Genomic DNA, 13,861 nt, shown 5'->3' on the forward strand with positions numbered 1-13,861 from the left:
TTAGATTACTGGTGCCTAGGATATGTTATCAAAACCTTTTTTTATTGGTATTGACTTACTTATAAAATTAAAAATATCGACAAGACCACAGGATAAAAGGGGTACAATTCTGCACAATTCCCACCACCAGAGTTCCATATCCCCTCCTCTCCCTTGAAAGCGAAACTATACCCCTCTGGGAGCATGGACCCAGGGTCATTATGGGGTGCAGAAGCTGAAGCTAAACCCATTTTTGACTGACAGAGGGAGGAGTTGAATTTTGCATTAACACTAGACCCTTATACTAAATACTGAATGAAACAGGAAGTACTGCTGTCTGGATTATTGATTGCTAAAATTGCCAGGATGTCACTGATTCTGTGTCTTGTACTAATAAAATTGTTATGCTTTCCTTTGGAGCATGGCTTGAATTTGTGACTGTACTAGTTATAGTTTTTTGATGACCCAAGCAGCATACCCCCTTTTTAAAAAAATTATTTATTTATGAGAGGGATAGGAGGAGAGAGAGAAAGAACCAGACATCACTCTAGTACATGTGTTGCTGGGGCTTGAACTTAGGACCTCATGCTTGAGAGTCCAATACTGTATCCACTGTGCCACCTCCGGGACCACCAGCTGATCCCAGTTTTTAATGGTAGAGCTTTTCCATACCAAAGATCCACACAGATAAGACTCTGTGCCTTTGATCTTCAAAAATTTAAGGCCCTGATTTTCAGAGGGTCACAGCTTTGTGACTACAGGTATCAATACATACATCAGCTATGTGGTATGTTTAAAATTAAGTCTTGAACTTCAATTATTGCAGTCTCAGCCAGAGAGAGAATACATGTGTACTTAATCATCACATTAGTTATCTTGCTGCTACTTATACTTGGGACCTCCAAGTGCATATATCTGTGGCCTTTACCTAGGAACTTTTTACTCTGGAATAATGAATTCAATCATGCTGACTTTGCATCCAAGTTACTTTTTTTTTAACTTCATCAAGCCTCTAGTCTAAAACCACCTCTACTTCTCCCATCTGTCTCAGTTTCAGCTTCGGTGCTAGAGCTCAAATTTCAACAGCTCCTTAGTGTTTTCAGCTTCTTTAGTTATTCTTAAGTTACCAGCAGAATCACAAACAAGCTCATATAGAATTGTTTGAGGAGTCGGGCGGTAGCGCAATAGGTTAAGCATATATGGCGTGAAGTGCAAGGGCCAGCATAAGGATCCTGGTTCGAGCCCCCGGCTCCCCACCTGCAGGGGAGTAGCTTCACAAGTGGTGAAGCAGGTCTGCAGGTGTCTATCTTTCTCTCCCCCCCCCCCCCGTCTTCCCTTCCTCTCTCCATTTCTCTCTGTCCTATCCAACAACGATGATAACAACAGCAATAATAACTACAACAACAACAACAAAAACAACAAGGGCAACAAAAGGGAAAATAAATAAATAAATATTTTAAAAAAGAATTGTTTGTTTTCTTCCTGTCTGAGCCAGTACTACTGAGTTGCTAAAGGAAATCAATCATCAGTGTCATTAAAAATCAATCAATAAATAAAATGCAAGGCATTAGTTGTTAATTGAGTGTCAGTTCTACTATTTCCTTGTTTTTTCTTTCATTCTCCTCAGACCTCTGGACCTTTTACCACTCTACTCCCTCTCCATAGCTGACTTTAATTCTTGCATTACAGAGTGCCTTTCTCCTCCATCTCTCTCACTTGTTAGCTTACCTACATTTGCTCCATCTTTCATATTAGATCCCGATTTTCTTTTGGTTTTATTTTTCTATGTTTTTATGTGAAATCAGGACTCTGACATGCACAATTTTACTGTTCCAGGACAGTTTTTCCCATTCAGAAAGACAGACCCACGGAGAGACCACAACACCAAAATTTCCTTTATAGTCACTTCCCATGTGGTGCTGGGACTTGAACCTGGGTTTTGTTCATGGCAACGCAGGCACTATACCCAGTGAGTGCTCTATCTAGCCCCACATCCCTATTTGTTGTTGTTGTTATAGAGACAGAAATTGAGAGGGAGAGAGACCTGCAGTTCTGCTTGTGAAACTTCCCCTCAAAAAGTGGGAACTCGAGGGGAGGGTGGGGGTCGGGTGGTAGTGCAGCTGGTTAAGCACACATGGTGCAAAGTGCCAGGACCCAGCGAGTCTCTTCACAAGCGGAGAAGCAGGTCTGCAGGTGTCTTATCTTTTCTCTCCCCTTCTTTGTCTTCCCCTCCTCTCTCCATTTCTCTGTCCTATTCAACAACAAGGACAGCAATAACAACAAGGGTAAAAAAAAAAAAAGGCAACAAAAGGGGAAAAGAATTAAAAAGATGTGAGCTCAGGGCTTGAACCCAGGTCCTTGTTCATAGTAACATGTATACTCTACCAGGTGCACCACCACCCAGCCCCTCATCTACTTTTTATTTATTTTTTTAAGGATAAAAAAAATAATAGAGACCGAGACAGGGGAATTTATTAGGGTGGTTTGCCTTACAAGTCAGTAGATTGTTAAAACCAAATAGCAACAACTGCTGTATTAGATCGAATACCTATGTTTTTGACACTGAAAAGGAAGTTTAAGAGATATATGATAATGGGATTCACTTCAGCAGCCTCTGAGTACCCTCAGAAGTTAGTGTGGTATCCAGGTGCTTTTATGCTTTATTAATTACTCTCGTGTAATATTGTTCTGGTAAAGAGTGAGATGAGGGGATGTGTTTTTCAGATCATTGTCATTTCTTTTTTTTTTTCTTTTTCTTTTTTTTTTTTTTTACCAGAGCACTGTTCAGCTCTGGCTTATGGTGGTGCAGGGGATTGAACCTGGGACTTTGGAACCTCAGGCATAAGAGTCTGTTTGCATAACCATTATGCTATCTACCCTTCGGCCCGATTGTCATTTCTTATTCCAATATATTTTCAGTACAGCTGGTATGAGTCAGTATGCTAGATCCATTGTTCCTTTGGATTAAAAGGAATTATAGATTATTAGTTAGTAAACTAGAAAAATCATCATCTTTCTGGAGCCTCTGAAAATATGCCATTATTCATGTTATGATCATATATATATATATATATACATATATATATATATAAATCTTATTATCCCTTTAGAGTAATTTTTATTTATTTATTTTTTTTGCTACAGACAAGCAAGGCAAACAAACAATATTTTTGTTGCATACATGATAGCATATTTCTCCTTTAGAGAGAGAAAGATGAAGCGGAACATGTTTAAATAGAAAATTGGGCAAGTAAATGCAGTTATTTTCCAATTTTAGTTCTATTCAGTCATCTTTCAAGAGATTACTTAATTTTCAAGTTGATATAGATTACACTGAGCTATAGGAAGTTTATAATATTGGTTCTTTTCTCAATGGCTAAACTTCCAAAATCTAATTTAAATCCTAGTAGATTTTTTTTTTTTAAACCAGAACACTGCTCAGCTCTGGCTTGTGTTGGTATAGGGGATTGTACCTGGGACTTCAGAGCCTTAGACATAAAAGCCATTTTGCATAACCACTATACTATCACCTCCACCCTGTATCTTTTTTGTTTCTATTTTTCTATAAAGATATAGAAATTGAGGAAGAAGGTGGGGCCTAAGGGCTTCCCTAATATTTCAATTTAAGAATCATGTGTTTATATTTTAGGAACCTTGGCTGCTCTTCTTCAACGTATTCATTATGAAGTTATTTGCAATACTTTTGCTATCTGGACTTATAACTGGTTGTAGAGGAAACTCTTCCTATAGTTTACCACCCAAGTTACTATTGGTATCCTTTGATGGCTTCAGAGCGGACTATCTACAGAACTATGAATTTCCTCATCTCCAGAATTTTATACAAGATGGTGTATTAGTAGAGCATGTTAATAATGTTTTTATCACTAAAACATTTCCAAACCACTACAGTATTGTGACAGGATTGTATGAAGAAAACCATGGTATTGTGGCTAATTCTATGTATGATGCAATCACAAAGAAACACTTTTCTGACATTGAGGACAAGGATCCTTCTTGGTGGAATGAAGCTGTACCTATTTGGGTGACCAATCAACTTCAGGAAAACAGATCAAGTGCTGCTGCTATGTGGCCAGGTACTGATGTATCCATCCACAATACCACACCTTCCTATTTTATGAATTACAGCTCTTTGGTATCATTTGAGGAGAGACTAAATAATATTACCACGTGGTTGAGCAATTCAAACCCACCAGTCACCTTTGCAACACTCTATTGGGAAGAACCTGATGCAAGTGGCCACAAATATGGACCTGAAGATAAAGAAAACATGCGCAGAGTGTTGAAAGAAATAGATGATCATATTGGTAACCTAGTCTACAAACTCAAGATGTTGGGGTTGTGGGAAAATCTTAATGTGATCATCACAAGTGATCATGGCATGACCCAGTGTCCTAAGGACAGATTAATAAACTTGGATCTCTGCATTGATCATTCACACTATACTCTTATAGATTTGACTCCTGTTGCTGCCATACTTCCCAAATTAAGTAAGTAAAGTTTTAACCAAGAGACATTTGAATGGGACAAGTTGATTGATGGGGGAGGATTTGTAGAATGGGCCTCTGACATTTTGTAGTTCATTGTGATTCCCCTAACTTGTAAGCTCTTAAATAATTAGTATTTAGGGTCACAGTGATTATTTCTTTAGGGTTTGATCTGTTTCTTGTCACACTAATAAGACTTTTTTTTACTACTGGGGCTTTGCATGTGTACAAAAAATATAATTATATCTCTCTTGTTGGGCTCCTTTTTCCCCTCTTTTTCAAGTAAAGGTTGAGAGAAAGAGAGGTAAAGAAGGAAAGAGAGACAGGATAGCAATGCTCCACAACTCATGAAGTAATGCTCCACAACTCATGAAGTTTTCCATGTAGTTACTGGCAGTTGGACTATGAGTTCTTTTTTTTTTTAAAGATTTTTTTGTTTTTTTATTATAATTTATTTATTTATTACCTTTTGTTGCCCTTGTTGCTTTATTGTTGTAATTATTATTGTTGTTGTCGTCATTGGATAGGACAGAGAGAAATGGAGAGAGGAGGGGAAAACGGGGAGAGAAAGATACCTGTAGACCTACTTCACCGCTTGTGAAGCGACTCCCCTGCACGTGGGGAATCGGGGGCTCGAACCAGGATCCTTCCTCTGATCCTTGAGCTTTGTGCCACGTACACTTAAGAGGCTGCGCTACCGCCCGACTCCTGGACTCTTGAGTTCTTATATGCTATAAAATGTGCATTTTACTAGATGATCTACCTCCCAGTCTCACAAAAGGGAGTTTTAATGTTTAATTATTCGTTTTTTTTTGTTTTTTTTTTGCCACGAAGGTTATTTCTGGGACTCAGTTCTAGCTGCACCTTTTTTGTTGTTGTTGTTGTTGTTTTAAGAAAGGAGACATTAACAAAACCGTAGGATAGGAGGGGTACAACTCCACACAATTCCCACCACCCAATCTCCATATCCCATCCCCTCCCATGATAGCTTTCCCATTCTCAGTTCCTCTGGGAGTATGGACCCAGAGTCATTGTGGGTTGCAGAAGGTGGAAGGTCTGGCTTGTGTAATTGCTTCCCCACTGAACATGGGGGTTGACTGGTTGATCCATACTCCCAGTCTGCCTCTCTTTTTCCCTAGTAGGGTGGGTCTCTGGGGAAGCGGAGCTCCAGGACACATTGGAGGGGTCGTCAGTCCAGGGAAGTCTGGTTGGCATCATGCTGGCATCTGGAACCTCATGACTGAAAAGAGAGTCAGCATACAAAGCCAAACAAATTATTGATTAATCATGAACCTAAAGGCTGGAATAGTGCAGATGAAATGTTGAGGGGTACTCACTGCAGACTCTTGTGTACTTGTATATAGTTTTCCCTAGTTTATGGAAACGTGTGAACATATGCTCTATCTCAGGGGACCTGTCTATAGAGGATGAATGACAGAAATAGAGGAGGGGAGAGGGAGAGAGAAAAAGAGTAGAAGGGAGGAGAGGAGAGGCATATATAGTTTGACTTCACTGCTCAGGAAGTTTCTCCCCTATAGGTGGAAGCTGGGGGCTTAATCTCAACTACTTGCTTATGGTGACACTTGTACACATGTGTACTCTACTGGGTGAACCATCCCCCCCCCAGGAAAATTTTACCCATTAAAAAAAAAAAACCTTTGATTTTTTTTTTTAAGATAAATTTTTCTTCTTTTGATCTTAGAATTAGTCATTTGTGGTAACATTTTAATTTGTATTTACTTAAGCTAGATATGAAAATTGTCACCATTCTGTCTATTGGGGGTAATTGCACAATAAAAAAGAGCGGTATGTGAATGTTCTTTGAAAGGGGGTATTGTGTATGTATTATGTATATGTATGAGTTCTATTTTTAAAAAAAAATTTATTTTCCCTTTTGTTGCCCTTGTTTTGTTGTTGTGGTTATTATTATTGTTCTTGTTATTGATGTAGTTTTTAGATAGGACAGAGAAAAATGGAGAGAGGAGGGGAAGACGGAGAGGGAGAGAGAAAGACTGACACCTGTAGACCTGCTTCATTGCCTGTGAAGCGACTCCCCTGCAGGTGGGGAGCCTGGGGCTCGAAGATTCTTACGCGGATCCTTGAGCTTCGAATCATGTGTGCTTAACCTGCTGCACTACCACCTGACTCCTGAATTCTGTTTTTTTTTTTAATAATTTAAAGTAAATAACTTTAGAAGTCATTATTCAGGATATAGTTTTAGTTATACTACCAGGAATATTTTTCCTTGTCAGTGAATCCTGACTTTTTCTCTCTGTTTCTCTCTCCTATCTGCTGTTTCCATCCCCCCCAGACAAAACAGATGTATATAACAAACTAAAAACCTGTAGCCCTCACATGAGTGTTTATCTCAAAGAAGACATTCCTGCCAGATTTCATTATCAACATAATAATCGAATTCAGCCTATTATATTGGTTGCTGATGAAGGCTGGACAATTGTGCTAAATAAATCATCACCAAAGTGTAAGTATTTATTTGTGATATTTCTGTTCCATCTAGGGATAATTCATACATTGTGACATTGTTATGTTAGTGGAATATTTTGATTTAGAGATGTTCACATAGCATAGTTAGCTCAGTTTTTAACTGCATAGTTCTTAGGTCTTCATTCAGTTCTCAGATTTTATTCAATAGCAATTTAGAAAAAACATAATTTCATAGTTAGATTAGTAGGATGGGTGATCATAAGGGTGAAGGTATGGTTTTAATTTCTACACAAAATTGCATTTACTCTCAGTAACTTTCAAAATTAGTTCCCTTGAATTGTAGGGGATGAGAAAGAATAACAGAAGCAAAGGGTGAGCAACTCGTTAGTTCACATGTCTTATTCAAATAATTTTTTTTTACTAGTAGCCCTGAATCTTTCATCTTTTCTCAATGACAAATTCATTTATGTGAATGTTATAGCTATTTAGAACACAGAGCAAGAACCAGCAAGTAAGCTAACTATCAAACAGATACAGTAAATATATTACAGCTTCTCCAGAAACTAAGGAAATATGTAGGGGAGAATTACAGTTCTTCTTTTAACTAAATTTTATTTTTTATTCTCATATTATATTCAATTTCAACTATGTGTGTGTGTGTGTGTGTGTGTGTGTGTGTGTGTGTGTGTCTGTGTCTTTGTAGTTAATAGCAGGACTCAAAAAGTTATTCTAAAGCCAGATAGTAAATACTTTGGGCTTTCTGGACCAACTGGTCTCTATTTTAGCTCCTGAAAGCCACCTTTATAATGGAAAACTGACCATAGATCTTAACGTAAAATTGACAAGAGATATAATAATGAAATTCTTTTTACAACATGATAAAAGGTTGAATGTGTTCTAGTCTGCGGATCCTTGATCTGTAGCAATTTAGAAACATCAGAAAATGTTAAGACTATAAGTGTATGTGTAATTTATATATTTATTTTACATACTGATTGTTGAAAACTTGGAAAATATAGAAAAGAGAACAAAAATATTTGAAAACCATTAAGATAGAAGATGCTAGTTGTTCAAGTTTCTCCTTTCTAATCTTTCTCATTGCATATCCATGCATATTTTACACCACTGAAATCATGATATCTCTGTATAGTGTTAAAGCTTGTTCTTACTGTATTAGACATGTGCACTATATTATTATACACATTTCTTATTATGTGTATATTATTATGCTTATTATCTGTAACTGGTAATATATTAAGAAGCATAGTTCATTGAAATAAAAGTAAAATTTGAGAATCCAGTGTTGGAGTTGTATCAGAGACAATCACATTTTTTTTCTTAGTTATACTTTGACTGTAGTTATAAATAGGAATTATCTGAATAGATTTTCATATTCAGTACAAAAATCCTTTCTATGACATTCTCAATGATCTAACACTCCAGATGTCACGTCAAGGTTTTAATTAACTGTTAGTAAACTCATAGTGCATTTTGTAATCCTAAAAGAGTAATTGACATAGGAAAAGCTGTAAGTTGGCTTCCCTATTCACTGGTTTTCCTGACATCTGCTTTTTTCAGTTATTCATGACTACCATTTTATAACCTCTGTGCTGTTTACATTGGACTTTTGCAACCAGTGCTAGAAATCTACTAGTGAGATAAGTAAAACTAGAACTGCAGGATAAAGACACTACTTGAGAAATGGTGTTAAAACCCGTAGCCATGACTTATTGGGAAAGACAGTTTGTGTGGAATAGGAAGAAGGCTGAGAAATTTTTATTTCTAGTCTCTAGCCAGAATTTTTAATAAATGTGCCAGGCAAAAATTCATTACAGCTATACTACTAGGATGTTATAGAAAGACTGATCTTAATGGCTAACATCTTTGTTCTTTTTCAGTAGGTGACCACGGTTATGACAATTCTTTGCCTAGCATGCATCCATTTCTAGCTGCCCATGGGCCTGCATTTCACAAAGGCTACAAACACAGCTCAATTAACATTGTGGACATTTATCCAATGATGTGCCACATTTTGGGATTAAAACCTCATCCCAATAATGGAACTTTAGGACGTACCAAGTGTTTGTTGGTTGACCAGTGGTGCATTAATCTTCCAGAAGCTATTGGGATTGTAATTGGTGCACTCTTTATTTTAACCACTCTAACGTGCCTCATAATAATCATGCAACATAGACTATCTGTACCCCATCCATTTGCTAGACTTCAGCTACAAGAAGATGATGATGATCCTTTAATTGGGTAGCATGTGCTGATGTTCTACTGAGTGTCTCAAAAGCAAGAATATACCAAGGAATGGCATTCAAAATATATATAATTATATATGTATATGCATATATTACATTGGAAAAAAGGGACAAAGAATCTATATCAAATCTGGTAAAGCTATTTGTTTTCTATTTCCTTATGCTTTGGTATATCAGCTAGTATTATGTAAGTGAGCACGAACTGTTTCTCAGTATTGTTAAGAAAAATACTGTCAGCACTTTTTTTTGCGATGAATATATAATATATCTTTAGATATAAAATTTAGTGGTTCTCATCTTCTAATATTTATATTTATAAATGAAACAACATAAATCTTTTATGCAGTTGATGGGGTTTATATATCAGGAAGGAAAAGTTTCCTATATTTTTGTATTTATCTTTTCTAGAGTTTATATCCTAAGAAAATCTTTGAGATAGGCAAGTATCTTTTTTGGTTAATAGTTGCTTAACCAGGCAGAAAAGATCTAGGATGCAAAGAAATTATTTTAGGAATATCTGTTATGAAAAGACAAAGACCGAGTCTTCACAAATGTCTTTGAAACCCTTAAGCCACTGAAGTCTGAAAAGTTGTATCTTTTAAAGATTATTGCTAATGAATTAATAGAGAAAATGCATTATATTTGTTTTAGTTTTGTTTTTATGCAAGCATGTTTGAGTATATGTGTGTATAAACTTTACGTGACCTGTTGAACATCAGAGGTGAACTGGGCTGTAGGCAGACTTCTGTGCTCCCATGGAATCCAACTCTCAAGAAAGGTTATATTTGCACTTCTTATTTGTCTGCTTTCTTCTTCTAACGCAAAGTTAGTTATAATGTTTTAAGAATGCATTAATTTTATTACCATCTCTAACTTTAACTTTATTATAATCCTTATTGTAACCAGAGGTTTCCAAATGCTCCAGAAAGTTTTATGATTTGAATACACATTGGTTTTGATTGGGTAAGGATGAGGAGCAGAAATTTTTACATTTGCCTTTGGAACTTTCATATCTAAGTTTTGATGTAATAGAGTAGTTAAAAGTTGTAAAGGGGCAGTTAGTATCTTCGAATCTTTTATGTTATTCATACATTACATTTCAAAATAACTTCTTTGCACTCTTTCAGTAGTCTTAGTGCTTGTTACCTTTGCTTTTTTTTTTTTCCTCTAGTATTTGATCTGTAGAAATTATCACTCATTCTTTTTTTTTTTTTTTTTTGCCATGGTTGGTAGATTTGTTGTGAAAAACTCATCCTACCTTTGCTAAGTAGTACTTTGTAATAAAAATGTGAAGAAAGTGAGTTATGACAGAACTAAATTGTATCTATAAGAGGAAATAGTGGACTCATAAACCACTCCTCAGGAACTGAGGCAAGTAATTAATATTAACAGTGTGATCTTTAAAGTCTGACAATATAAAATAATTTATATAACTGTTTCACATATATAAAAATACGTAACCTAGATAAATGTTGATTATCTGTGATGGTTACGAACTGTGATTTCAGTTATCAAACATAAATATAATTCATCCTGTTTGGTCTTTGCTAATTTCTTAATTCTAGTATTTGATGACTATTTGAGATTTTGAGAGGCATTTCTACACAATGCATAAATAATGCTGATTGTAATTTTTTTGTATTAAAGTCAGCACAATAAATAATGACATTGGACCTATAGGGTGAGTTTTGACTTTAAACAAATTTTAATTCCAATGTGGATTCCCAAAAAATTTTGATATGAAATAGAAACTTTTTTTTCTACTTCACTTTCCATTAAAGCCACACACATTAAGAAAGAAGGTACACTTAAAACAGTTGATACAGTAGACTCTCGTCCAAATACCTTAAATGGTCAAGTATTTTATTACTCAAGTATAGCTTGATCTTTAAAATGGCATGAATTTTGGTGGTTACATTAACTTGATCAGTGGTTACAAGTTTCAGAAATCAGTATGTGGCATTTGTACTGTGAGTTTTCATAGGGTAAAACAGGAAGAAATGCCATGCCAGTATCTTAACCCTTTGAGATACTTAGCTATTTGTCTTATCTTTTATTCTATTCTCAAGATGTTAACTTTTATTAAAATTAAAAATTTGCTTGTATATGTTGATAGAACAAGATGAACTGTATTTAATCAAAGATATACATATATATGTAGGTATATGTATGTCACATACACATATTAGAGAATTTCTATTAATTCCTTTGTATCTTTAAAAAATATCACTTGTTAGGTCTCTGCTACACTGAGGAAATATTTTGATAAAACTAGACTTTTACATTAAAGTTGTGTGTACAGTTTATTAGATAATAAATTGATATGTTGCTGTGCTTTCTGTGAAGTAGAAAGTTTTGAGCTCCAGGAAAATTTTAACTATTTATGAAAACAGTATCCAAAGGTAATAGGAAAACTTTTTTTCCACCTCCCAGACCACTTTTTATTAAGTGTTATAACTTACTTCAATGAGTGACTTCAGAATAACTTCATTTGCTTATAATATAGGAACAGTTCTGCTGTTGTTAATGTGTAAATTCGTCTGGCAAGTAGTAATAGAGTAAAAGTTATTTGTGCTCTGTATTAGTAACCTTGTGTTATTATTCCAAAAACTTGATGCAGGAATTTAAAGATAAATTCTTGGAATTTTAGAGAAATAAAAATGTATTTACATTGTTCTTGGCTATCTCTTGCCCCTTATCTGGTAAGTTTTAAGAATTATTGCACTTAGTTATTTTTATTTGCAGGATTTTACTTCATTTGAATATATAATATAAGTTTGTGAGTGAAAGATAAAGATGAAAGTGTATTATTTATTGTCAGTTTTGAATTGTATGTAAATAAAATGAGTGTACTTAAAAATTTATTTGTAGTGCCTTAAAGTAAAATATATTTTGACTACTTTGTTTGAATCTAGTTAATGATTTTGCTTATAATTTTAAAAAAGTGTGTAACTATATAATTCTTCAAACATCCTTACTATAATTATTAAGTAGAGAATGAAGCATCACTAGTGGTTTTTTAATTTGTCACTTTATTATGAAACATACATAATGTGATAGATGTCAATAGAACTTGGGAATACTACAAAAATAAACACTGCAATATTTCTAACTTATTTATAAAATAAAAAATATCAACAAGACCATAGGATAAGAGGAGTACAGTTCCACACAATTCCCACTACCAGAGTTCCTTATCCCCTCACCTCCCTTGAAAACTTTCCTATTCTTTATCCCTCTGGGAGCATGGACCAAGGATCACTATTGGGTGCAGAAGGTGGAAGGTCTGGCTTCTGTAATTGCTTCTACCTTGAACATGGGTGTTGGCAGGTCAATCCATACTTCTAGCCTGTTTCAATCTTTCCCTAGTGGAGCAGTGTTCTGGAGAAGTGTGGTTCCAGGGTACATTGGTGAGGTCATCTGCCTGGGGAAATCAGATTGGCATCAGGGTAGCACCTGCAGCTTGGTGTTTGAAAAAGCATTAAGTTATAAAGAAAAACAAATAGGCATTTTTTTTTATCATGATTAAGTGGGGGCTAGGCAGTGGTACATCGGATTGATTGCACATGGTCCACTCAGTTGAGTGCATGAGCAGAAGGACCTTCATTCGAGTCCCCACCTGCAGAGCGAAGCTTCACAAATGATGAAGTAATCCTGCATGTGTCTTTCTTTCATTCTCTACTACCCCTTCCCCTCTCAACTTCTGTCAAATAAAAAGAAAAGGAAAATGTCTGCGGGGAAAGGCAAATTTGTCCTACAGGCACTGAACCCCAGTGTTCCTGGTGGCAAGGGGGGAAATCAGGATTAACTATATAGCGTTTAGCCAACATTTATTTATTTGTTTTGGATAAGGACAGAAAGAAATTGAAAGAGGAACATAGAAAGGTAGAGGAACACATTTTGAATGGGGTCATTTTTTTATTGCTAAGTTTTGTGATCCCTTTATATATTTTTGTTATTATCCTTTTGTCTGATGTATGGCATGTAAAGAAAGATCTTCCATTCTGTAAGGAGTCTTTTTGTCTGAGTGATGGTTTCTCTCTTTTCTTTTTTGTATTTATTTATTGGATAGAGACAGAAATCAAGAGGGAAGGAGAGGGAGAGAGACAGACACTTGCAGCCCTGCTTCAGCCAAGTGATGGTTTCTTTTGCTGTAACTTTTCAATTTATGTAGTCCTGCTGACTTGTTTTTATTTTTGCCTTCCTTGCAATTGGATTTGTTCCATTGAAGGGTATAGCTTTATGACTATGTGTGTGAGAACCACCACACCTTCCACCAAAGTTTCAGTGCCGTATCACAAGAAAGCCCATTTACCCAGCTCTCCCTCCTTTCCTCTTACACCATCCTTTTCACATGGCGTAATTTTTGCTGCTGGGATCCTTGGATGCAGAACAATTTCCCAGGCTCTACTGATGCCAGTTTCATCTATTTTCCTCATAGTGCATACACAGTACACCTTGCTTGAGATAGTATATGAGAATCCAAGTGAACCTGTTGACTCCTTGATTTCTGTCCCACACACACAAACATGCTCATTATGTATAAACATTGCTGTATCTGAATACATGTATGTATGCATGTGTTTATGCAGGTAGTGATTGGTGTTGAAACTGTTAGAGCTAGTATCTTATGTCTCATAGCCAGAAGTACTTGGGAGGCACAGACAA

General features: G+C 35.8%; 1 protein-coding gene across 1 annotated transcript; it reads left to right on the plus strand.

Annotated features, from left to right (window-relative positions):
* Positions 1-3,632: 3,632 nt before the first annotated feature.
* ENPP4 (ectonucleotide pyrophosphatase/phosphodiesterase 4) lies at positions 3,633-12,092 on the plus strand. Its single transcript, XM_007537124.3, has 3 exons — positions 3,633-4,487; positions 6,796-6,966; positions 8,828-12,092. Exons 1-3 carry the CDS (start codon positions 3,662-3,664, stop codon positions 9,190-9,192), a joined length of 1,362 nt encoding a protein of 453 aa, XP_007537186.3. The 5' UTR covers positions 3,633-3,661; the 3' UTR covers positions 9,193-12,092.
* The last annotated feature ends 1,769 nt before the right edge of the window (positions 12,093-13,861 follow it).

The sequence above is a fragment of the Erinaceus europaeus genome, chromosome 4 (genome assembly GCF_950295315.1).
Source record: "Erinaceus europaeus chromosome 4, mEriEur2.1, whole genome shotgun sequence".
Taxonomy (NCBI): domain Eukaryota; kingdom Metazoa; phylum Chordata; class Mammalia; order Eulipotyphla; family Erinaceidae; genus Erinaceus; species Erinaceus europaeus.